The 27,174-nt window shown below is 45.9% G+C and overlaps 2 protein-coding genes across 14 annotated transcripts in view; one reads left to right on the top strand and one right to left on the bottom strand.

The window, feature by feature from the left end:
- Positions 1–27,174, bottom strand: part of camta1a (calmodulin binding transcription activator 1a) — a 346,100-nt gene that overhangs the window by 185,534 nt on the left and 133,392 nt on the right. For all 13 annotated transcript variants that reach the window (XR_012594914.1, XM_074643582.1, XM_074643587.1 and 10 more), the window contains one exon: positions 3,357–3,424. Coding sequence is in view for 12 of the 13 variants with exons in the window: in XM_074643582.1 (XP_074499683.1) it covers positions 3,357–3,424 (68 nt within the window). In the remaining variant the exon portion in view is untranslated. The remainder of the gene's footprint in view (positions 1–3,356; positions 3,425–27,174) is intronic.
- Positions 1–27,174, top strand: part of LOC141772528 (acidic mammalian chitinase-like) — a 293,197-nt gene that overhangs the window by 80,391 nt on the left and 185,632 nt on the right. The gene's annotated exons all lie outside the window — the stretch shown is intronic.

Below are 27,174 nucleotides of genomic sequence, written 5' to 3' on the forward strand. Positions count from 1 at the left end.
ACCAGAGCCGGGCACATCAATCACTCAGCATTCCACCACTCTCCCCTGGCATGCTCCGGATTTTAAAATGATAAACAAACAGAAACAGACCCAAACAAAAGCTACTGCTACTGTATGAGCCTAGCTGATGTGCATTAGTAACAACACATCTGTGCATGCATTTACAGTAATTGCTCCACTTCATCTCATCTTCCTGGCGTTTGACAGGATGCCATCTCTATTCAGGGCATGTCCTGCATCGCGTGTCACCTTGGTCAAACAGCTAGCGTCAGCTCCTTGAGCTCTGGCTGCGGCCCACTCCCATGTTTACGACCTGCATGTGTCAGAGTTGTTACACGCATGCGGTGCAGCCATGCAGCGCGGTGCCTCTCCGTGTACGACCCCGCTGCTTATCTCTGCCTCCCATCATGCCCCGCTGACCCTGTCTACAGGCGCTGGCAGGGGGAGAATTAGCCTACTTAGCCTATTCCCCACAGGGGTCAACCCACACACACAGACGTGCAGACGGAACACCCACAACACACCCACCCACCGACGCGCACCCGGAGATGTGTGATGACAAATGATAAGGCAGCACTTAACCACAGGTGTCCCGAGTTTGACCTTTCACCCGTGACCTTGAGCGGAAAGCTTTTCATATAGAGGCCAGCCATCAATCATGTCCCATCAATCACACGTATATGCCGCACCCTTTCTCTCCCCCACAACCTCTCCTGGCCCCAACATCCATCACCACGCTGTACCCTTTCTCTGACATCTGGGAAAACACAAACACTTCACAACCTGCCTCTCTTGTCTGGAAACACACACATAAGAGTGAACGCACACATCCTGTCCTGCAATGACGGCTCCTCTAAAACATGGAACGTGTTGTCAGGTGATCTCAGGTATACACTGGGGGCTGCTCCCTGGTGACACATTTGCTGAGATATCAGCACCTGCTCTGAGACATGACATGGGGTTGAAATCCCTGTGCACAGCGGCAGCTGAGACCACGGCGTGACAGACAGCCAGCGGTGACAGACTGTGGCCATGAGCATCCTGAGGACCATTTGACTGGAAAGACACTGGATCAAAAGTCTCTCACATCTCACCACAAGTGTCATTTTTTAGGCTGTCTTGTGCTGGAGGATGCCAGCGCTCTGACATTTGTAATGCTTTAGCACCCTTCACAGTCTCACAGTTTCATCTCAACCTATTTTATATTTGTTCCTTAATGTCATTTACCATACTACAGCAAGATTACAGCACATGTATGTTCTGGAGAGAGTACTAAAGCTGAGTATAATACCAAATATGCCTAAGGACTGGCTTACCCTAAAAGATTTTTCAAATCTTAACATACATCCATCCGTTATCTGTAACCACTTATCCTATTCAGGGTCGCGGGGGGGCTGGAGCTGATCCCAGCTGACATTCGGCGAAGGCGGGTAACACCTTGGATGCCAGACTAACACATAGAGACAGACAACCATTCACATTTAGAGTGAACAATTAACCTAACCTGCATGTCGCACGCCAACACGGGGAGAACATACAAACTCCACTCAGAAGGGCCCCAAGCCAGGTTTGAACCTGCGACCCTCATGCTGTAAGGCGGCATTGCTAACCACCGCACCACCATTATGTTAAATTTAACAGTTTTGTTCTTATGGTGTGTGATGAGCAACGATTTGGCCAAAACGGCACACCACACGCTAACAGATTCCATTCATGAACAACAAGAGTCCCAACTCTCATAAACGTAAATCGCACAAAATCTCTTGCGATCAAAGGTGACTTTAGTGTAAACACACATGGCGGATGACGGGCAGGAAGAATTATTTTTGAACTACTTTATACTGAAAATTCCCGAATAAAAATTAAAATAATGGATGAAGTCTTGTTGTCACAAATCAAAAAGTTGGTTCCATCTTACTACTACTTGATGCTTCGCACTCTGCATTAGCTCAAGCATTAGAAAACACTAATAAAAAACACAAAAAACACTCTTAACATACCTCACACCACAAGAATATCTGGCAAGATAAACTTTACAACCATAAAAAAATCAGGGCTTTACCGACGGTTGTCGGGAGGGGGGGAATCGGGCCCAAAACCGGCTTGATTCTCGTGTAGTGTGTACCCAGCATAACACTGGTTTCATTTTCGGTGAGTTGGAGACTAGAGGACATTCTTGATAAAAAAGCAGGTGAGCTTGGTGCTCTTTTGGCCCGCGCTCCATAATTACACCAGCGAATGTATTCTAATTGGCAGTGTCTTTATGCAGAACTATTATCAATGTCCCTCCGAGGCAGCGGAAGAGAGGAGGGGTGGGCGCGGGCGGGAGGGGGACGAGAGGAATGGGTTCTATGTCAGTGAGCCCAGGGTCCATTTACACATGGATGAGGACTGCTAATAATGCCAGCATAGCCGGGTCCAGCTTGCAGAAAAAGAGAAAGAAAGGATTTTAACATATCGAGCTGATTCCAAATGCATGAAAATGTAAACTCTAGTAAAAGGGGACGTTGTGTTAACGGGGTTGCTGTAGCGCTGACGTGATCGTGCGGTCGAGACAGTCCAAAAGAGGACCAAGGGTGTCCATCCCAGAGCTGCCCATGACGAAGAGATTATCCGAAGCTGCTCAAACAAAGAGCTGTCCACTACTGTCAAATGTGGAGACATGCTATTACAAAGCCACATGCATTATTAATTATTATACCACATGAATTATATAATTACATCGCAGCCAGTGCTGCCACGAAACCCACTCATTTGCTGACATTAAATGTTTGCCCAAAAGCCAAGGAGAATGTGTTCTTCATTTGCAAAATTGGCCCTATATGTATCTGCATATATTAACAAAATAAACTAATTGCACTGCTGGCACACCCCCCCCCCCCCCCCCCCCCTTTCCCCCCCTATTCTATTTCAAATATTACAGCAGCTCTTGGCGTTTTGTTCCACGTGTGGGTGTTAACGTCTGACCCAGACAAACACCTCCAGCCTCAACAGTGTTATTAGTTGAGTGGTGAGTGTGCAGACAGATAGGAACACATTACCATAGCATTCAAAGCAGATGCTGCACCGGAGCATGTTATGTTAATTGGCTTGCTAAAAGGCAATTATTAGTCAATATTAATATTCCATCATTTATCTGCAAACTTTTCCGAAACAGCTATCAGCGGCCCGTAATATTAAAACATCCCACACTGAACTTGAAGGAGCTGTGCATACGGGGAAATGATCTTGAAGAAAAAAAAAATATGCAAAACTAAAAAAAATTAAATTTTGGCTCCTTGAATGTAATACTTTCAGGGTTATGAATCTTAACTTATGTTTTTTTTAAAAAGAGGGCAGAAGTGTAATTGTCTTACCTTGTTTTAGGGGATGTCGTTAGCCATTCTTCATGCTTTTCAAATGTTATCAAGTAAGCTGCGATCTCCTGTGAAAAAGAGAAGAGAGGAGAAGGGAGTGAGGCTTAAGATATGTCATCTTTAATCACTGTTCTCTTGTGTTTGTAATACATCGCTGAGACTGCTTCATTGATATTCAGACGGTCTAACCAGCAGCACAAACACGGGCAGAGACGGAAACGGGGGCAGCGCCGGGGAGCTCAGGCAGGTAAACGGAGGCCGGTGAAAAGTAAAGTGAGAGACAGAAGTGGAATGCAGCTGAGGTCAGATCATCTTCTGAGACCATCTTTGTTACGAACGCTTTGATCAAGTTCTCCTCCGAGGACATCAAGGTGCTCTCAGGAAGATTGATGTCTCTGTGTTTGAGAGTGAGCGGCTTTTAACATTTTTGGTCCGATCCTCCCCCAAATCCCTTTGATCTGCCCTTGACACTCCTCTATGGATCAATCCACTCTTTAACCTTTGAATAATAATTACACGCCAGTCTCACATTATTGACATGCGTGTGCACTGCTGCTTCACAAAAAAGGGTGTCGATCTTTCGGAGTCAGTTGTGTACAAAGAGATGCTATAGACACTGAAGTGAAAAACTGCCACTGGTATAAATAGAGATACTTCAAACACTTTCATGTTTCCCATGCTCGCCCTGCCTACTGCATCAGTCTGAGTGGAAGGGGGTAACACGCTAGACCATACCCGGCCATTTTCTCACCAAACTAATGGGCAGAAATAAAAGCACTTTGGATGCTGGTAGACAACCTAATGATTACCAGCGACAGCCGGCAATTCGCTCCTCAGCAACAACATTTGTCAGCTTCTCAGACTGTTAAGAGAGAGCGAGACACAAGGACACACCTGCTGCCATCCTCCACAAAAATATCTTTTCAGTTTCTAAGGATGTGCATCTCTCCTCGTGTTGGAGTGTCAACAAACCTTTAAGTGTGAATATGTTGCTCAAATATTGTCTTGTTTGGTCTGTGCTTGAAAAAAAAGCCTCCTCCGGGGCTTTGTGTTGTTACTTCGCCTGTCCACATGGGGCAATAACGCTCGGAAAGCAGCAGCTTTCTCTACAGCGAGAAACTGGAAAAATATGAGACGTGTGTGGCAGCACAAAGCGATCGCAAAAACTCAGCCAGTTGTTTTTTTTTCCTTTCCTCCTTTTCTCCTTGTATGCACCACTGCAACTAGAAGGCTCCCCATTGGCTCATCAAGGCCGTGTCACAAGTGTGACCTGGCACCGAGACACACTGGCGGTGGCCCATGGGGCCGCTACAGGGCGCTGCGGCGTGAGGGGTTCCCAGGGCTGGCGGGGGTCCCAACAGAGAGGGAGGGCGGTAGCATGACTGGCACCCTCGCCTCCAGGTGCAGGCTGGGAGATAATGCTGCGTTGATTAACTTCCTGTTCTCCTGCCATAATGACCGGAGGCAGTGAAGCCATGACAAGATGGGAGTCTTGAATCGAGAAAAAAAAAGATAGGAAAAAGGGGATGAGGCTGTCAAGAGGAGCTCAGGGCTACTCCTCTCCTTTATAACTTCTGCTGTATGACAGAAAAGAAAAAAAAAAGAAGCAATGAAAAGTATAACAATAGCCACAGTTCACAACCTTGTGGATGGAATGAGCAAAAAACATCTTGTTCTAGGGAGAAAGTGTAATGTTAGCTGTGCCGACAACAACTACCATGTTCACAGAGAAAGAAGGCTTCGCCACAAGGGTCACAATAAAGTTACTTCTCTGCATACATTTGTAAGTAAATTAGACTAACACGGCAGTGATTCGATTAATCCCTGCTATTCTGTGCTCATTTCGGGAGGGATAAACGGCAGCGGGAAGCTCCTTCAGTGACCTCTGTGCCTGTTAGCAGCTCATAGCCCCTTCCATCACTCTAGTCTTTAAAAAACCAGCCTCAGTGGCAACGGATGAAATAGGGGGCCGCATGGTCTCGTATTTAAAAAAATAAATTAAAAAAATAGCAGCGAGCCTCTACCTCTGGCACTTTGCGCACCCCTCCCTCTCTGAACAGATGCCAGGGATTATTCCAACCCCCCGACCAACCATAAAGGTGCAATAATCTTATGGCGAGGAAACAAACAAAAACAGACGTGCGGCCATTAAACAGCTGCAAAAGAGACAAAGTTTGCATGGGCGGCATAATGAGAGGCTAGCGTGTGTTCGGGTTGAGCAAACACGCTCGCGGGTTAGTGCAAGAGGGGGGAAAAGCGGTGCGCTGATGGTGCATCAAAGTCAAACCAGCAGCTGTCAATGGGCTCTGGACTCTATCTGCTGACCTCGGTGCCTCTGGCCTGCTCTGCCTCGCTGGGGAAATATTCAGAAGAGGCCCCTCTGTACACACAGCTCCTACCTGCTAGGTCAGAACCTGCTTGTGGAAAGACTGTTTGTACTTCCTTCCTTTATGCCTCAGCCTCCCCCCATTGACATGATCTTAGCTGCGGTTTTATCTCCAGGTGCTTGCTGTAGTATGCCGTACCAGTACGAGCTGTATTCTGCACAGCGTAAATTGAAGGCAAACTCCCTTCCTTCTGAGCCTGATCTAAATAAATAACAATCAGCGCAAGCTACCGGTGAACCAGAGAGTGAGTATGAGCAACACCTCCTCTAATTGACGCGGTGGTTGCAGAAAAAAATAAATAAAAGGTGGGGGTGGGGCCTTTCATTTTCCAGGGGAAAGAACAACCCGGAGCTGTTTGTTGTAACCCAGCCATCTCATTTGTTTCTTTTGTCTCTGCAAAAAGCTGTGACACACTGTTAGCACAGGGGGCCGCCCCGGAACATGACGGAGCAGTCTAGCACTTTCAGGGCTGATGGAGATGGAGAGCCGAGAGTGTTTGTGTGTGTTTCTGTCTTCCTCTTGTGTTACAATCAGAGGGCCTGATTACTGGTTACCTGCCCGGGCCTGGCACGTTATTAACATGCTCTTCAGGAGGTGTCACTCGCGTACTCATCAGCGTGTCTCCCCCCCCCCTCCTTTAGTTCTCTCTTCTCATATCCTCTCTCCACACACCTTCTCCAATCTGACTCTCACTCACTCTCATTTCTTTTTTTCCATAACCGCCGAGGTGAAAAGGAAAAGCCACCGTAAGAAAATGTTCATCTTGAGATGACTGGCTTTTACTGTCTCGCCTTTCAGATGATATTTTCACTCTGGAGGTACAACATTTCCTCCAGAGAGAATCAGCTTTTTGAAATGTCTACCTATTTGAAATTGGAGATGACACTAACATATTCATCCCATTTCGCTTCTTCGCATCAAGGGAGGAGGGGGGGACGGGACGCGGGAGCAGTAAACTCTCAGAAAATAAACACCATTTGACTTGTCCCGTATTCTGATTGTCCCGAAGCTAGTTGCAACAGGAGCAACTGTTTGTAGACCAGATCAGATGGATTTCATTAGACCCTCACCCTCTCTTGCTGCACTAAAGCCAGTCAAACATGAAGCCAGCATTTTGATGGAGATATTCTCACTGTCCCGGGATGACCCGAGGCTAGATTGTTTTTGCTGCTCCCTCCGATTCTCTCTCTCGCTAGCAACTTTGATTTATGGGAGAATAGAGCGCCGTTGAGAGGACCAACGCTCCAGCGTTTGGCTGACAGACCTGATCACTTGCAACAACTGTCGCTGTTCCATTAGAAGGAGAGATAGCAGTCTTTTGGCATTATCTCAGGACGCATCAGACACCTGTCTCTAAACACCATCCATAATGTCTCTCCTCTCCTTCTGCATCCATTTGGGCTGACAGAAAATGAGAGGAGGGGAACGATGCAGAGCTGCGAGGACAGAAACCCTGAGGCACATTCCCCTACATTAAAATACCAACAGTTACATCATTGTCTGAGAATTTAATCTTTAAACATTTACTAGACACATTATGTAAAAACATCTCTCTGAGCTCAGCCATTTAAATCTTCATCACCCTCCCCAAAAAAAAGAGGATTCAACAATTACAGCAGATGTTTGTCCATTACAGTATTATTCCAGTTATACTGGTGCTCTAGTGACACTAATGAAAAGGCACTTAATGAATCGCTGTATTAGAAAAACTAACTTTAGCAACGGTATTGATTGCAGTAAAAGCTCGAGCTAATGAAATGAATATGAGGGAGCAGGAAGATGCGAAAAAATAGATGGAGCAAAAGTCTGGGAAGAAGAGAGAGAGGAGTGCAGCGCCTCCAGCCTGCCTCGTGGTGAAGTCTGGGGAATGCATCCTCAAAGCTTTGACCTTGCCCTGCACTTGAAAGCAGGAAGTGGATGAGAGGGGGGCCGAGGGATGGATACGGTGAGAGGAGCCCTCCCTGATGACCTGGGTTTTTGCTGTGGAGTGCCAGGTCATCTGATATTTCCTCCAGGGCAGCCCGGGAAACCAACCTGCCCGGGGCCGGGCGCAAATGGACTGGCAGGGATTTTTGTGTGTGTGTGTGTGTGTGTGGGGGGGGGTTGCTGAAGCTCCAGGCTATCACGAGATTACACCAGAAAAAATTCAAATGCAATTAGACACAGACGAGATAGAGACTGGCACTAAAGAAAGGGCTGGATGGAGAGGGAGGAGGGTGGGAGACTTACTGAAAAGGGAAAGGATAATCAAAAAGGAGAGAGGAGGAACAAAGTTTAAAGTTTTTTTTCCCCCCCCCATGACAATGATAAATGCATTTAAAACAGGAGAAGCGTGAAGGTATGGTGATTAAAACAGAGTGCTTCGGTTCGATTCTGCAAGCAAAAGCGCCTTTGCTGAATCATTTTGAGCCTTTTTTTTGTTTATACTTCATGAATTCTTAATGCACTAGCAATAATGTATCACACACTGTATCTATGTAATCTCATATGGCCATATTACTCTTTTAAGCTGGGGGAGAGTAGCGAGGTAGTGAATCTATTTTAGCAAGAAGCTGTAACCTCTAGCTAGCCTTTAAGATTGTCTGAGCACGGCTCATAATAAAGTGGGATGCAGTGGATCTGCTTGCTATCGAGGCGAATGGTCAGGACAGAGGGAGAGGGAGGAAGTGAGATGGGTGAGACGGAGACAGTGAGAGAGTTGGGAAAGTGAAAGTAAGCAACAACGGAGTATGGAGCTGTTGACAGCTGCACTTGGCATCTGCCGAAGAGGAGTGAGGCTGTTCTACGAGTCCCTGTGCTGGGTTAAAAAAGATGCCCTCTCCAGCATACTGCTCATTAGGACCTGCATGGGGCTTCCCAGGGATGGCCCATTGCTAGAAGGGAGGGGTGGACGTCACACTGTGTCCACTCTGTTGCGCCACTGTGAAGAAGCAACAGAGTTGTTCTGCTCTATATCTTATACTAGGGCTGGGATGATTCACCTATCTCCCGATTCAATACTATCACGATACTTGGGTGCCGATTCAATATGTATTGCGATTTGATACCAGGATTTATTGTGATTTTTGTTAACTTTTTTTAACACTAGATCATGGGTATATGTCAGTATATGGGTGCACGTCACTGCAATACGATAACATTTCTATGACAGAGTTAGCATGAAACTTTAGCCATGATGTCTAGCTCTGCTTTTCCTGGCAAAGTGTATCCATACTTAACTGTATGTGTAGTGTTTACCACTTTGGATTTAACATGTGAGGGTGCAGGTCATATCCACGCAGACCCGCCACCGTTTTCTGCTCTGTTGTATCGGCTACTGTTTATTTTGAGTGACGGACACAGAACTGATATGACGTGACGTTACTCAGACTATGGCAATAAAAGCGGTAACTTCCTTCTACCTCTACATGGACTCCAATGAAGCAAATATATTGATTCTGGCATCAAAAAATCCTTTTCACAATCGTAAAAAATTTCGTGATACATAGGTGAATCTATTTTTTCCCCCACCCCTACCTTATACCACGACCACAAACCGCCCCATGTTTCGACATCTGATCGATTTGAAAAAGAGAAAGTGCATCCTCATGGCCGAACACAATTCAGAGAGCTCCCACAAATGCATCGCATTGCTCAGCACACACCTTTAGCGCATGTTTAAAACACACCTCAAGAAACGCTCTTCTGTTTCTCCATCTAGCTCGCTATGTGGCTCCTGTGGTTCAGCTCTCTCTTGCCGTACAGGAGGCGAGAAGAGCGAGGCGAGCCATCCACTGCCCTACATTATACATAGTTCTAGGATCAATTTGCCATTGATCCTGGACAGCTTAGATGTTTTCCAGTAGTTGGTCAATGCCTTCTCTTCGCATTTCTGCTTGGCATGCTGGTCATATAAGACTGTTCTGAAAAAAAAGGGAGGCATTCTCTTGGGAAGCCTCCTCACGCGCCTCGACGCTGCACGCCTCCCTGCTCCCACAATCAATGTAACCCGCAGCAGCTGCTCCGCCAGCACTCTCCTTTTTTTGTTTACTATATCACTTCTATACACTCTATACAAACAGAAGACTTAGCAATAAGGAGGAACAGCGGCAGAGGAGGGGGTTTTGCTACAGGGGGGGTGACATTTTTACAATGGGCCCGTATCCACTAACAATGTAACTTTAATTTATCAACGCAATATGAAATATTATTGGTGTGCATGCAACAGAGCCCGCACACACACATTTGCACCTGGGTTTCTACAGAGGGGTGACAAATCAAAAGTGAAACCGAAATAAAAGAGAACTAAGAAAAATAACGAATGCAGTTGTTTCCATGCAGGGTACTGAATGCATTGTTAAGTCTGAAACTCATTTAAATCATATTCTGCAGCCTTCATAGTAGGGATGCACCGATACCACTTTTTTTACAGACCAAGTACAAGTACAAGTACAACATTTGGGTACTCGCCGATACCGAGTACTGACACGAGTACTTCTCTGTGCCAAAAGACCCTCGTTAACAGCCAGCTGGGGGGTCTGAACGACACGCGGCAGGCTGGGGACTCCTGCATATGAGACGGTGCACCGCGACCGGCTCTAGGTTGGCTTGTAAAGGGTCGGGGCGAAGGTGGCTCGCGGCCGCAACTTTACAGTGCTCCCCGCCCGGACCTCGCCACAACGTGGACAAAGCTCGCTGCGCCCTCTCTCCCCGCCGGGGAGGGACAGGGTCCCCTGTTCCCGATGCGACTGTTGACCAGGTACTGGTATCGGTATCGGTGCATCCCTACTCCATAGTCACCAGATTTCCACCAAACTGTACACCTATGGTAGATTTTAGAAAGCACTCTCTACCACAATATCTAAAACACCAAATTAGGGAATATCTTTTTGGAGGAATGGTGTTTCATCCAGGGGGCAGACCTCGGGGTCTGAAAAGTGCCTTAAAATTGCATTCTTTCTAATAACCAGCAGGGGGCGACTCCTCTGGTTGCAAAAAGAAGTTTGATTGTATAGAAGTCTGTGGGAAAATGACCCTACTTCTCACTTTGATTTATTACCTCAGTAAACATTGTAAACATGAGTTTATGGTCTCAATCGCTAGTTTCAAGTCTTCTTCAATACAGCATGATGTTCATTTAGTAAATTATGGTCCCATTTAGAGTCAAATAGACCATAAAGCAGGGTATGCTTTAGGGCGTGGCTACCTTGTGATTGACAGGTCGCTACCACGGCGTTGTCTGGTCTGAGAGTTGTCCGTGTTTTTATCTTAGAACTTAAAACCCTTGATTGAAAGTTATTGTAACATTTTGATCTCCTAAAAATGTCTTATTCAGTATTCGGTTGTACTTAGCTCCACCCTCTCGTGTCACTTCTGGTTGCAGAAAAACAAGATCGCGACGGCCAAAATGTCAAACTCGTGGCTTGAAAACGGCAGTTCACCAACCAATGGGAGACGTCACTCTGACTACGTCCACTACTTATACATAGTCTATTATTTCTACTGACAAATCAAAGGCGAAACCAGAATAAATGAGAGCTAAGAAATATAACGTATGCAGATGTTTCCATACAGGACACGAGGGGTAGATGAATGAGTATGATACTCATTTGAATCATATGTTAATACGCCTTCATAGTTACCAGATCTCAACCTCACTTAACACACAATCTCCACAACACCAAATTATAGTATATAGTTTTGGAAGAATGGTGTTTCATCCCTCCAGTAGAGTTTCAGAGACATGGAGAATCTATGACAAGGTGTACTGAAGCTTTTCCAGTGGGTTGGTGAGGCTCAACATGTGTCACACATCTGTGTATTGTAAAGACAGAACAAGTGTTCGGCAACCAATTAAGCAGCCGGCTCCCATTCTACGATTCTTAAAGTTTGTCAGCTTTAAGAAACAGTCAATTGCAAAAACAATTAAAATCCAGAACAAGGCACAATACTACAAGCACCAATTAGACAAATACAACAGCACCACCACAGCAGAAGAAAACAGTTACTTAATTAGGATTAGCTGCAGCCGCTTTATCAATTAACTGAGTTAACCACTAGCTAAAAGAGAAGTCACGTTTTGTTGAGGGACAGTGGGGGGACTGAGAGACAAATAAATATTTTTTAATTAATATTCCTAAATTGCAACATAATTTTACAAAAGACATAATTTACAAATTAAAAACAATTAAAATGAAACTAATATCATAATCACACAAAATATATTCCCTCTTCCTTCCCAGTGCTGATTCCCACTGCTCTGCTGGGCCAGTTAAAGTAGGGCCCAGCTAATGGGTTCTGATGAAGACCTCAGAAAGTCATTCTGGTAATGAACTGCACACTATTTGTGATATATTTTAACTATCTACACGCAAAATCATATATGAATTCTCCTTATTATTGTTCTTTTCTAGTGGGTGAGAGAATGCTCTGCCTCCCTTCCCACCTCCTCTGCCTAAGTATGAGAAGCTACAGCCATATGCTGAGGGGAAAACAGCACAGAAAGAGAGAGACGAGGAAGAGGGAGCTGGCATGAAGCAGGATTGTTTGGGCTTTTGGTGCCATGGCTGCTGTCTCAGATGTTCGTTGAGAGGATGTAATGATTTGGCCTTGAAGGACGACAATGGTCAGCCACTGCCTCCCACACCTGTGCGTACACATCCTGTCTGCATTTCTAAGCATTTGCATGGTGGTACACTTGTGTCTATGTTAGAACAGGACGAGGGAGATAGCGGAGAAGTGGCAGCAAAGACAGAACAGATGAGAGGAAGAGGAACGCGGAGAGATTGGTGTACAATTGAGCGCATGAGAAAGGTTTATGTGGGAACGGATCTACGGCATGTGGTGTGTTAGGGACACACAATGAGAATTGGACATAAAGTTGACCGAGATGAAATGCATCCATCTTTGTCAGCCATAATTAGGCAGCATTGTGATCCTGTGGTTGTTGCTATGGATGTGTGTGTGTGTGTGTGTGCCTGCTGATCTAAAGCCCATATGGGACCGCCTACTGCTGTACCCTTGAGAGATGTGTCTCGTGTAATGATTCTTTTACACCTCTCTCTTCTTCCATCTCTCTTTCCCTCGGGCTCTAACTTCTGGCAAGACTTTAAGACGTGTCGGAGGCTCGGCGGAAACACGGTAGCACTACATTAGTAAACAGGGCGAAAAATATGTGTGTGTGCACGCGTTGCAGGGCGCGGCGGGAAGCGGCCAGGTTCACTTCCTGGCACCCCGTGGCTGTCTGACCTCTGGCGTCCACGCCGCACGTCCTCTTCATCATCTATGCAGCAGGATGTCTGTTTCCCGCCCCCCCCCGCTGACAGCCCAACCAAGGAGAACGGAGAGTGGCGGCGCCTCCATGACGCCGACCTTACCCCAGCCCCACCGCCGAGACTCCAGGCTGTTACCCCACTCTGCTGCTGAACTTTTTCTCCCCCATCAAACCCAACTTCTGTCCACCAAAAGAGGGGAAAGAACTAGCAGGAGGTTGGTTCTCTCTGTGTCTCCTCTCCTCTAATTCTTTACTGTACGGTCTTCTATTTGACAGATGCTCTTGTTTTGGTAGACAGCAGATATTGAAAGTGCCATGTCATAATGTACACCCGACAGCCGCCGGGTCTGTTTGACTCCAAATGTAATTTCAGGATTTGATATAGAGTGCAGACATAAATGCTACATTTGTTGCCTTCTTATGCTTTGTGTGCGAAAGATATTGCAGGGAAAATCCACTGAGAGGGCATAAAATGTCATCTAAATATAATTGAGGTGTGATTTCTCTCTGCGGAGACATTGTAAGAATCCAAGCACTATATCCTCAAATATCACCCAAATTTTCCCAGAAGTCAAGTAGTGGTTTCATGCATAAATGAAGTGACAGTCTAATCCAGAAGGTCACCGTTCACTTCATATCAATCAGCTGATGTCGACTTGCATTTTAAGGCTCCTGCTGGACCTATCCAAAGAGCGGAAGGAGGGCACAAATGAGCAGAGCTCTGTCTCATGTGAGCCTGAAAGCCTATTTATTTCAGGCTCCAGAATCAATTAATGCCTGCATTATCCTCTGAATTCCCCCTATTCAGTGCGGCCAAACGACTGGGGCACCCTTGCATGAAACCAATTTCTAACTTTCAATCCGAGACACACCCCAGAAGAACCACCTGCAGGTCTTCCTTCAAAAAAAAAAATCGCAGCTATATTTGACCATGCAGTCATGCATGTGCGCCTGTGAGCATGTGGTGCAAATTATGTGCGTGTGCGCGCTCGTATAAGTAGCATGCTGTGCTGAGAATACGTGGGGGTTATGTAAAGTTTATAGTGTTTTGGTTCAGCCTCTATGCAGCTATAGAGAAAGAGCGAAAAAAGAAAATTTCAGAATGTTCCGACAGGAGAGCAAACTGTGACGCACGAAATGAAGCCTGCTCACCGTGTTAAAAGACAGGAAGACAAGAGGAGGAGGAGGAGGAGGAGGAGGAGGAGGAGGAGGAGGAGGAGGAAGAGGAGGAGAGAAAGAGGCAAAGAAACAGATTATGTGTTAAAGGTCAAAAAGGTTACGTCTTTAATCGACTACAGTACACGTCGGGAAGAGAAACAGGATGAAATATTGAGCCCACACTGTCCTGTCCATCTGCAGAAAGCGACACGCTCTGCTCTAGAGACGGACAGAAAAGACATTAAGACAAGACAAGTCTGAAAATTCACCAAAGGGATGGCCAGATCTCCAGCTCAGGCCAATTAGCCAGCAGAAACTCTTTTTTTTCTCCCCCCCAACTACTCGTCAGCATGAAAGGATCACCCTTTGTCTGTCAGACTCATGCCTTTATCCTCTATTGCTACTTCCTAATATACACAGTCTGTATGGCGCACACACACACACACACACACACACACACACACACACACACACACACACACACACACACACACACACACACACACACACACACACACACACACACACACACACACACACACACACACACACACACACACACACACACACACACACACACACACACACACACACACACCCTTTTAATTCTTACATGAACAAGTCCTGCAACTCCCTTTTCTGTTCCTGTCATCTCTCTGTACGCCTGTCAGCACACACACATGTCCGGGCAGCACACACACACACGAATGCTGACTGTTAAACGCGCGCACACATAAAGAGTATCAGTCAAATCCTCACATGAACCGCTCTCATTTGATCCCCTCTCAGCTCCTGCCATCTCGCTGACTGATGTGATTGTTAGTTCTGGAGGAGGGCTCTCTTTAATTGAAGCGAGTGTGTGTGTGAGTGCATGTGTGTGTATGTGTGTGTGTGTGTGTCCAGAGCATTGCCTGGCCATGGCTGCTATTGTTTGGCCTATCAGACAAGCTGTCAAGTGCTCTCCCTCTCTCTCTCTCTCTCTCTCTCTCTCTTTCTCTTGGCTCTCCGCCGCTTTATGTTACAATAACGGGAATGTGGGACTGTGAAGGTCACAGACGCCCGAAGTGGAAGCAGCTCGCCAGCATGCATGTTTTGCCTCCCAACAGCAGACCCCAACACCAGACATCTATGTAACACTAACCATCCACATGAGCTACAGTCAATGCAACACCAGCAGTCATCACGTTCAAGGTCGTTTTCACCAATCTCCCAAATCCTGAAGTGCATCCGTGCAGCTGTATAGGTTTTCACCTGCACTTTGTGTTGTTTTTTGCTAACTTTTTCCTGAACTTTTCTGCTTCTATCTGCATACTCCCATCTGCCTTGTGTGCATTATCAGTCTCGCATCTCTCCCCCTCTATAAAAGTTTGGCCCGTCGAGAGAGGTGGGGGTTGCGCTTTGTGAAGGCTGCTCTCTGCAGACGGCGGGGAATCGATCAGCCAGACGCTCCAATGGCCTGCTCCCCTTTTGTGAGCCCAGTCTGGCTCGGCGCGGCTCCTCTGTTTATCTCCCTCCACGTCGCTCGCTGGCTACATGCTCTTAATTAAACATGCCGCACGGCTATTAATTGTCAACCAGATTCAATTTGTTCCCCGGGCACGCTGTGAATGGCCCTCTCCTTCCAGAACAAAAGGTGTCCGAACAGCCGTGTCAGAGTTGAACAAAGGGCCCGAGGCATCACTTCTATCTGCGAGAAGCCCGAGGTGCTACAGCTCGCGGGCAGCCATTGAATGAGGTGTTATCCCGGCAGGTTTCCAGACAGGTGTTTAAGAGGTGTTCGGAGAAAAAGCGCCTTGGACTTTGCCACGCCATCTTTTTTCTTCACCCGATGACATTTGGGCGGAAACGAAGCGCTCAATCAGCTGCTAGATTCGGTAAAATACTTTAAATCTGCCTTATTTTTTAAAAATTAGCTAGCTATTTTTTTACACAGGAACTCTTTTGACAAATTGCGAAAGCAAATAAACAAATAACCCAATGACTGCTAAGATGAATCTAGGTGCAAGCGGTTGCCAAGGCGTAATATAATTCCCAGCGATGCATCAGTGTTACTGGAGACTGCTCCAGCATCCAGCCGGAACCCACGGAGCCAGGTGCCAACACATCCATCCCCTTTGCAATTCCCTCATCCGTCCCACCTCTCAGTCACTCCAGCCATCACCCCCAATCAATGCTCCCTTCCCGAAAAAAAACCTAAAGCTCTGGGCCCCAGCTGGTGCCAAGGAGGCCTGGCTGGTGCTATTGTGTCACTGCATAAACCCTCTCCACAATACAACGATAAACCTGCCCCCTCTGTGCCTCCTAAGTCACACACAGAACCGATGCCAAACCGAGAGCTGTCCGTGTAGACTCGCACGGAGACCTCTTAACCACGGGGCCTCCAGTCAAACAATACTGCGTGTAATGTAAATCCAGTTTTTCCCTACCTATACACTAAGGCTTAAAAAAAAACCTTTACAAGTTTATCATGTCAACAAACAAAAGCAGTATTGTAGTATAGAATATATTGTGTAGAAAGCCTTGTTCAAACACTGCGTTGTGGAATTTTTAATGAGAGCCGGGCGAAGGTGGTGTAGCATATATATAGAGAGAGAGAGAGGAGATCTTTTCCCCAGTGTGCCTCTGTGCCTGCCTTTTCAGCAATCCCAATATTTTGCTGCTGGTGAACTCACTGAGCAGTTGAGGAATTACTTATTTAAAAGATAAGGTTTCCTCTGTTGTCAGCAAAAACCGCCTCTTGTCCATAACGGGAGAAAACCAATGCAGTGTGAAATCAAAGGTCACCCGGAGACAAATAGCACTAACAGGCGAGAGCAGGGGTGACAAACGTTCCCTCTCTGTGCTGCTCGCCAAATTAATTAAGAGCGGAGATTCAACATGGCATCTCCAGCACAAAAGGAGAACGAGCCGCCTTGTTGTTGCTGCGGCGAGACTTTTAAGAGAACAAACACTTCTCCTTTTCTCTATTGTAATCAAAGCCTGTTTACCCGTGTCTCTCAAATGACTCTTTCATTGAATGTTTTATATGGCAGCTTTGAGGAGCCGCTGATCTCAATCTGGGCGCCGAGATGCCTCCGTTGAGCTTGCTTCAGCCTCGCAACTCAGCCTTTACTTCAGCCCTGGGATCCTCGGGGCGCTGCTTTAAACGCCTTACCCCAGGCAGCCTGCTAATCCACAGCATTCGCAGGTGTCTCTGCCTGGCCGTGACCACGAGATAAGCCCGAGCCTGGAGGAGACGGTGGCGAGCAATAGACACAAAGTGCACATTTGAGTGTGTCTTTGCATCCGGTCCACAGTCAGTCACCCAGTTTAGGAGATGGGCTGAAAACAGCAGGTCTGAGACCGAGCCTGGATAATGACGCCTCATCTGGGAGCGGCTAGCGAGGAACATCTGCATCCCCTTATCTCTGCTATGGCTGCGCTGTCGAAACGACACGCAGATCATTTGCTGGATTACCCTACAGTAAGCTGCTGCCTGATGTTCCTTCACAGATCAGTGTAGTGGAAATGTTTACACAGGGCAAGCTGGGGACGGGAAAGTTGTCTCAATGTCTTAGATAAGCATGTAGAGCCAACGTGGCGGCCTCGGGCACGGATCGCGGTGCACTCACCTGGCATTGATCCCAGTCGCAATGTTCAGTCAACCGAGTGTGGAGCAGAAAATGTAATAAGCTGGAGTTTGATTAAGCCAAAAAGTGATGATGAGATGTTTTAATGTTAATACATTCATCCAGTACTCATGTAGGGGTGTAAGAAAATATTGAAAATATCAAGTATTGTGATATTATATCTTGTGATACTGTATCGATTCTCAAAAACACTGTAACTATATTTAATTAATAGTAGGGCCGTCAATTGGTTAAAATATTTAATTGCAAACTAATCACACATTTTTTATCCGTTCAAAATGAACCTTAAAGAGAGATCTGTCAAGTATTTAATACACTTATCAACATCGGAGTGGGCAAATATGCACACAAAACAATGACAAATATTGTCCAGAAACCCTCACAGGTACTGCATTTAGCATAACAATATGCTCAAATCACAACATGGCAAACTGCAGCCCAACAGTCAACAACAGCTGTCAGTGTGTCAGTGTGCTGACTTGACTATGACTTGCCCCAAAACTGAATGTGATTATCAAAAGTGGGCATGTCTGTAAAGGGGAGATTCGTGGGTACCCATAGAACCCAATTTTCATTCACATATCTTGAGGCCAGAGGTCAAGGGACCCTTTTGAAAATGACCATGCTAGTTTTTCCTCGCCAAACGTTTGCGCAAGTTTGGAGCATTATTTAGCCTCCTTTGCAACAAGCTAGTATGACAGGGTTTAGAAAGAAAGCTTTAAAACTGAGCCCGCTACAACCTAAAAATCGCAAGTTGCATTAATGCATTAAAGAAATTAGTGGCGTTAAAACAAATTTGCGTTAAGGCGTTATTATATTATTATTGATATTATCGTCTTAACTTTGACAGCTCTTAACAGTCTACATGCAAAGATTAACTCAGTCCATACTTTATTTCATTGAGATGCGCCCTCTCAAAGTAGCGCTATGAGGTTGGATGTTACAGGGACTTTGATAAATGCAAATGCAGATCCTAATGTTCTGATTGCATTAAAAAGTAAACTCTTCTTTATTCAGATTTTATGCATATGGAGGTGTGTGCTTTACACTATGACAGTTTCCCTAAAATTAGATTTAAAAACAAAATGACAATATATCGCCTTGCTATATATCACAATATATTGAATCGTAACCCCTGTATCATGATACATATCATATCGCCAGATTCTTTCCAACACACAGCCCTATATCCAGGTAGTGGTAGCACAACACTCTACAAACTCTCTAAAATATAAACAAGGGGCTTGAGCCTGGAGGATGAATTTGCTTTCATGAAATGCTCTAATTTTGGGCCAATTAATTTCACGATAAAACTGTTGATTTCAAACAGAGAGCTTGTGGGAAATAAATGTTTGGTTAATTAGATTTACAATCAAGGGCAGTTAGTAATAACTACATAATATTCTACAAATTTATTGCATTTAAAAATGTTTAATTGATCTTGCATTAACAATGAGGGGCCTGTGCCCTTGGTGCTGGTGAAATATGGAATGTGGAGTTCATAGCGCTAAGTCAGAACGCACCATTCACATGTAAGGTCACGTTCGGCTCGAGCTTTTGGCCTGTTAATGGTCATTTATTGTTCATCAAGTGTGTGTACGTGAGTGTGTGTGTGCACGTGTGTGAATGCTATGTGTGTGTTTTATGTGTTCTCTCCCCCCCAGCGGGGGGCAGCACCACCCTGGCCTCGCCGCCTCCACCCACTCATCCATCCCACGTCTTGTCTAATTAAACATCGTTAACATTCATCCCAAGGTCTTATGCAGATGAGCACAGAGGGAATGTGGTGCACTGCGCATTAAGAAAACAACTTGGGGGGGTGGCAGAGAGGTGAGCGCCGGGATGAGATGGGGTTGTATCCGAATTGAGACGTGCATGGATATCTCCGATTTGACCTCATTCATCAATTAATTACCACCATTAGCAGGAGGTGATGTGGAACCAAAGCTGGAATCGCTGCACCGTGGCGTCTCCGCCGACAGTTTGTTGACTGTGTGCGTGCGGGCATATGTGTACGACAGACAGGCAGCCATTAATAAGCACTGAGCCAGGTACGTTCGAGTGTCTCTCTGTGTGTATCTACAGTATGACCGGAAAGGCAGACAGATAGACAAACTGATGGGCATCCAGCCAAGCGCTGCCATCGTTGTCTCCTCAACAGAGCTGTGATCACAGCTCAGTCCTGTCATGCGGCTGTCACTCTATCACTCACAGTCACACACACCACACCACGCCGCAGCCGCGCTAACGCCTGACACTCTGCGGTCCCGTCTTAAAAGACGCTCTTTGTTCCTTTGTAGATTATAGGGCACTTGAGGTGTAATTAGAAAAAGCAGACTGTTACCCTTTTGCACGTACCCGATGCCCTGAATTAGCAACAGGGACAATACCAGTCAGGTAACCTGCTGTGCATGGAAAACAAGAAAACAACAGGGAAACCATTTTCTACGTGAGACATCATCAAAATGCCTAGAAGCGATAGAGGTTATGAGTGTGCCGACAACCTTGTGTAAAAAGCCCATGTCAGTTCATTTTCGACGATAGCTATTTCTCACAAATTGTGAAGGTAGCGGAAAACATTTCAGCTATTCAAACATAAAATCCATAAAGCTGGCATTAGCTCTGCGTGCATTGCACAAGGATCTCGACAGGGGTGTACTATGTGTGAGCAGGTGCATTTGTCAGAGACAGAGACGGGGGTTTGTACACTAACCTCGGCATGAATGGCACCTCACTGTATTTAATCCGGGAGACCAAAATGGGTTTAAGAGGCTGTGGGAGCTGTTATGGTCTGAGGGAGTGCCTGCCAGGGCAGTGGGGCGGGCGTGGCAGCGAGGCCCGTGAGTTATGCGCGTCGCACATGGACTCATATTTTTGAGGCCAGGGCTAACGGTTGGCCACGCACGGCGTCACACACAGCACTTCCTAAGATCCTGTTTTGTAACTGTCTGTGGAACGAGAGAGCCCGAGGGAGGAGCCTGCTTAAACTCACTCACCTTCATTGCCGGCCCCAGATCCGTCTCTGTGCACACGGCACGCATTCTACATTTACCTATTCACACATGCACTAACAACTAAGTACAAAAAAAGAAAATACTAGCACACACACACACACACACACACACATGTCTCACGCAAGCTGTGTGCAAACATAGCACATGGGGTCAGCACACCACATGTGGGGGCCTTTGCAAAAATAAATAGTCCTCCTCAAAGGACCAGTGTCAAATAGGCATGCATGAAAAAGCACAAAAAGCACTTTGCCCCGCATACATATCTGATGCACGACAGCCAAGGTCAGTCCGAATCCTCTCTTGAATCACCTTCAAGGATCAACAACTTTCATTGTGCGTTGTTTATGTCTATAAACATGTTGTGCTACTTGAGTTCTAGCTAGTCCGACCGAGTGATAAGCTCATTGTGGGCGAGTCAACAGTGCCGTAGCTAAAACTAGGAGCAGGGGGGCGCTGTGTAGACAGTCAAGTACAGGCGGCGAGGGTGAGCAGGCGGGCTCAGGAAACGATGATGAAGTGCAGCATTAGCGCGGTGATTAACTCCTTCTCCCGCTCTTCCTCCTCTCGTTCAGTCCCATTTCCTCCCACTGCAGGACGGGAGGGGAGCCTCTGATCAGCGTGTGTGAGATTCCCTTGACACACCGTCCATCTGTGCGTTGTGAGCTGGCAAGACAGCAGGCCTGTTTCTTCATCAGCACGCCGTCGAGATCCCTCCTCAATGTCTCTCCATTACAAACCTTTCCTCGCAGGCTTTCCAAACAGCACTGAAACTTTGATGAGATAGTACTAGCGCCCCATTTGGCAGGACATGATGTTAACATGCTATGGAGGATAAGGGTACGAAACAATCGTCTCTTACACGCTACCTCTTCTCCCTCCGCGGTCTACCATGTACAACCTGTGAAATGTTGTGGTGCGTATTAGAAAATGTATGCTTGAAGGAAGAACACCATGTAGAACATCCCTGAAGAAAAGCACCAAGCTGGACTGAAAAAAAAATGTCTAACTTGGCTAACTCACCGAATATCCATCTTTGGTACACCCCCATAGCTAAGGGGTTAAGGCACCACAATGTCCCTGGTTAGAAACCATTGTCATATCTGTCTCTCTCAACTATATCCATCTAATAAAAAAGAAGAAAATACCAGTAATTAAATCTATATCTTAATTAGTCAAAATACTATCAAAAAATAAAAATGTGAATGCTCAAAGATGATTAAATGACATTCACAACTGCACATTTTAATTGTGTAAACCATAGTGTATAGCCTTGTTCTACCCTCTAATAACCTTTTTTAAATTTCATAAATGACAAATCTAATGACGTTCTTTACCCTTACCATAATAACACTACTTTAGGAGCAATAGAAGTCAGACGGTAGCTGGCGGTACCACCGTTTTGCAATCGGCGGCTCACGTTACTGCAGTTTCACAAGCATGTTGGAGAACTACGGTGGCCTTCAGGTAACGTAAAAACGCGAAAAGCTCTCTCTAGAGCCCGTGTTTGGTTTGTCCGTTCCGGGCTACTGTAGAAACATGGCGGGGCAACACGGCGGACTCCGTGAAGAGGACCCGCTCCCTATGTAGATATGAAGGGCTCATTCTAAAATAGATTCTTACTTTCAGGTGATTATACACTAATGAAAACATACTTATTGATAATATATTCCATGTTGCTGATAGATCCCTCAAAATGCTACACACTGTGCCCTTAAGAAAATTAACATCTGAAACCCTATGAGACCAAGTTGCTTGTGAAGATTGACTTCCTTGCAGAGGCACACATTATAACAGAGGGGCAGAGACCAGACCAGCAGCTCCAGCCCTTTCCAAGCAGCGATCAGAGGGCCAGGTGGCTGTGGCAAATGACCTGCACTCAATGATGCAGTAATAGCTTCACCTCTTCACCAGAGAGGCTATTCTGTGATCACATAGCCCCCACTCATATCAGATTGCATCACCAGCCGCCAAGCAGGGAAGTCCTTTTTTTCTCTCAGGTGCACAGAGAAAAAAAGCAGCAGCAGCAGCAGTGGAAACCCAGCAAGCTAAAAACACAGAATGAGTCAGACTCCTGTTATTAGCCAGTCTGCAGGAGCTGATGACAATAACTGGGGCTCAGAATATTCTGCCGTGTGAACCAATTTCACCCTCATTATTCATAACGCTATTGTTAGCAAACTAGTCGTTCCTCTGTGCAGACCCAGATGCATCTATTTTTATACTCATCCGAAACATGTTTGCATCACTCAGAGTTAATATGTTTTTCTGGCAGGTTGTGTGGCAGATCCAGCCCTCTTGCGTATCATCAAACATTCTCATAGGTTTCAGGCCTCTCCACACAGAATGGGTCAGAGCGTCACTTTGGGGAACGGAGGGGGGGAGGCGCATATAAGTGAATGCGCAACCTCACTAATGATGAAAAAAACTATAATAAACCAATGACAATTACCAGCATAAACCATCATGTTCTGAACAAAAAGTAACATTTGCATTTTGCAATATAAAACAGCAAACTTAACACAATACTCAGACGAGCACTGCATGATGGGAAATGTGGTCCATCGCTACACACATGCTAGCCTATCTAGAGCGGTACATCCAGCAACAAGCATCGAGTGAGCGTGGTTTAAGCTCAGCTGGTCGGCGCTCAAAGCGCGTCGAAATAGGTTAAACCTTGGAACTGTGGACTTCATCCATTCTCTACACACTGCAGCCAAAACCTAGGCTAAAACAGACAGTATAGACCGACATATGGGGCTACTATTTTGTTAAAATTCACAGCTAAGATGTGCTCCCAGCAGCAGGATCAGCCCCTTGGAGAGTGCCGCGTCACTTAGTTCTGACAATTATGCTACTATAATGCATAAAGTTGGCGGTTGGTGGTTGATTAACACATATTTTTGCGGGTCAGGCGGTGCGTATTGGCTCTCATAACGGGTCAGGTGAGTATTACAAAACCCTGTCCCGTGCATCACTAGAGCACACACTGCTCTGCCGGTAGCAAAATGTGGATAAAGATATTATTCAGTGTTTTTTTATTGGGCATCAACCTCTCGTTTACGTGCGTATTGTCGAGAAAAAATAGACTTGAAGCGTAAATAAACGCTGCAGTTCAGTTAGCGGTTACGTGAGACATGGCTGAGACGGAGCTGCACAGACAGCTCCTGTACAGATTACAAAGAGAGCGTATCTGTATAGTAAAAAACACTTCTGACGCCTTCCAGTCTTGACATGCACGGAATGATTGAAACGTCTTTTTACTGTGTTGCAATATAAGGGTGTTTGCGGGTGATTTGCAACCTTAAAAAGAAAGTGGGACAGGAACGTAAAGTGGGAACCCTTGGCCCCCCTACTTCCGGCACCCATGGGCACGGCCTTCTGGGAAGTGGGTGGTGGTGCTGAACATGTCTCGCAGACAGACGCTCAAGCATCCTTCTCATATGCAGATTGAGAATAATGCCCCATGGACCTCTTGTTAAGCATTCAACAACACTCTGACGCAATTCTCTGCCAAAATAAACTTCCTGTCATTCCAACATAATTCAAAACTTCTTATCATTTTAAGACTGTTTTCTGCAAAGAGGATAAAACCCGCGGTAGAGAGGCACTCTTTCACACAGACAGGCAATCAACCCTAATAACAGCAGCATTTACAATGTTTTGAAGGTTTTGTAGACTTTCACCTGTTATAACCATCAGCATTAAGTGTCTTTCAGTAAAGGTGATTCTCACAGTGGGATGTGCATCTCCTCCTTGTCTCTATTTCTCTCCTGTGCCCTTATAAATTCTCGACAATTACATGCCAAGGCTTCTTTTTTTTTTTTTTCCAAGAGTAGAAATTACAGCTGTCTCCTCTCCTCTCTCTCATCCTGGCATCGCTCATCTATTATTCAGTTTTTAATTTGGCTATTTGAGGTTTGTTCCCTCGTTTGGCGACAAGTAAGCCTCTGCTAAACAGGCACCTTATCCATTACACTAAATCTAGCACACAGCAGACAGCATTCTGGAATTGACCATTAGAGGGGTTATTGATATAACCACCATTCCCTCTCGTCATTATCCCTCTAATTCATCCGTAATTGTATAGCAGCTTTTTCGGAGTTATTCTCACCTTGGATGCAAAGGGGAAGCATCTTCACTTTTTGAAACATATCCGTGTTTGGGTAGTTTGCACAAATCCGTCAAATTATGGCGGGGCAGCATTCAGCCAAGGCAAAGCCAAGACTCCATTGAGGCCATTTTGTTCAAGAGCTTTTGTGTTTATGACAAAAGTTTCCAAATTGCAGTCGGGGCACCATCTCACTCCTGGTCATCGTTACGGAGAGATGGGCCTCTCCGACTCATCTTCAGACTCCTATAATCATATGCAATTGTGGTAAAGTGAAAAGAAAGACATGGCTCTTTACTGGGATCTATGGCTCATTGTATCTTATGTGTCACACGAGCCAGGGATCAATAGCACTCAATAGTCTATTAATAGGCAAGTCTTGGCTCTGTTCAGACTACAGCACCAGCCTGTCCACTAGACCGGGCCGTGAAAAGAAAGAGGGTGCAATAGAAACCAATCCTCGCTTTTCTGTTAACAGTGAAAGCCTCTTAATCATCTCAGTTTCCCATTGACTTCCCCCTCGGTGCTTCTCTCCCTCTCACCGAAGGCCTATCTTAGAGGGGATAGTTAACCGACCCCCACCGCACCCCCTCCTCCTCGCCACAGAGAAGATGACTCTTTCTATTGAGGAGTTTGGATTTGAGGTCAAGGAGGTTTTCTTCACTTGCACTGCAACATAATTCCAGTCCGGGCTGATATATTCGAGCATCCTATGTACAGTCGTACCTGTGTAGAACACCACATTATCTTAATCATTAAAATTGAGTGATTTGAAGAAATGACCCTCTCCACATTATTCGGCTCTGATGATAATAAGCTGCCCCATAACAGGACTGATTACTGATAGGCACTTGGACAAGTACAAGAGCATCTTCATCTTAAGTGTAAGTAATCTGCCAAATAGACCATAGTATGGAGTTATCTGATAGAGACAGCCACCAAAATCAGACTCCAGTCGCTCACTCATGCAGACAATCAAAGGACACCTGAGTCATATAAAACAAATATTGCTATTGATCTGCAGTCTTTAATTTCCTCCCACCTCTAATACCGTTGAAAACCAAATAGAGCTCCGGGCCCTTCCACTATTTACCATCTTGCACAGATTACCGCATTAATTCTGGTCGAAGAAGATCTATTGATGAATTCCTTTGTGTTTGCTTAAGCCTGTTATTTTGTCGAGTGCCTTTATTAAATACTGCTCTCAGTTTAAAGAAGTGTTTGTTATTTCCCATCATATACTTCACAGGAATAGATATATGCCGTATAGTTTGAGCCCCCTCTGTAGTGTTGCTGTGTGTTGATGGAAAGAATATGAGGGGAGAAGGATGATCTGATATTCGTCTCTCCTTCTCCGGTCCTCCCACCACCTTGGGCTCAGCCAGTAGGGGATGTAACTAGGAAGGGGAGGTGGTCAGCATCACGTGATCTCCCCCCGGTGGTTGAGCGCCGCCCCCCTTTTGCGGGACGGGGGCTGTCACATTCGTCTTTGTCACGGCGCGGCGTGCCACCCATTCATCAGGCCTGCCAGCGATGGCATCCCTTTCCTCCGTGTGCCCGGAGACTGGGCACGTCTGGGCCCGACTGCATCCCAGATACACACAGAGAGCAACACACAGACACTCTGATGGATTCATTTATTAGGCCTTTCATTACCCAGGGGGCCAATGGTGAATCGCAATGCAACTGAATGCCACGGAAACGCACAGCTATGCTGTCGCCCTCTAGGCCTACTGCTATCATGGACGGGGCTTTCAGAGGACAGAGTAATCTTCTGGACAGTGGCTAATTAGACACTAATTTGGATTACCAAATTAAATGAGTAATTTAACGTATGAAACCTGGACACAGAAGATCATTTGTTCTTGTTTCTCTATAGCTGCAATGCAACAGACCTTAAAGGTGCAGTGTGTAGGATCTGAAGGCATCTAGTGGTGAGGTTGCAGATTGCAACCGACTTAACGTCTCCTATGTGCCAAGCTTGTAGGAGAACCACGGAGGCAGACACGAAAACGTGAATGGACCTATCTGGGTTTGTCCGTTCTGGGCTACAGTACGAACATGGCGGCCAGCTCCGTGAAGAGGACCCGCTCCGTATAACGGCTCATTCCGAGGTAACAAAAACACGACGATTTTGATTTTCAGGGGATTATACAATAAAGAAAACATTAATATTATATCATAGGGATGTCACAAGAACCGATACCAAGTCAATGCCAAAATTCTGAAAACATGACGGTACTCGTTTATCTACAGTACCGCAGGTACCG

This window comes from Sebastes fasciatus, chromosome 8, assembly GCF_043250625.1.
Source record: "Sebastes fasciatus isolate fSebFas1 chromosome 8, fSebFas1.pri, whole genome shotgun sequence".
NCBI classification, from domain to species: Eukaryota; Metazoa; Chordata; class Actinopteri; order Perciformes; family Sebastidae; genus Sebastes; species Sebastes fasciatus.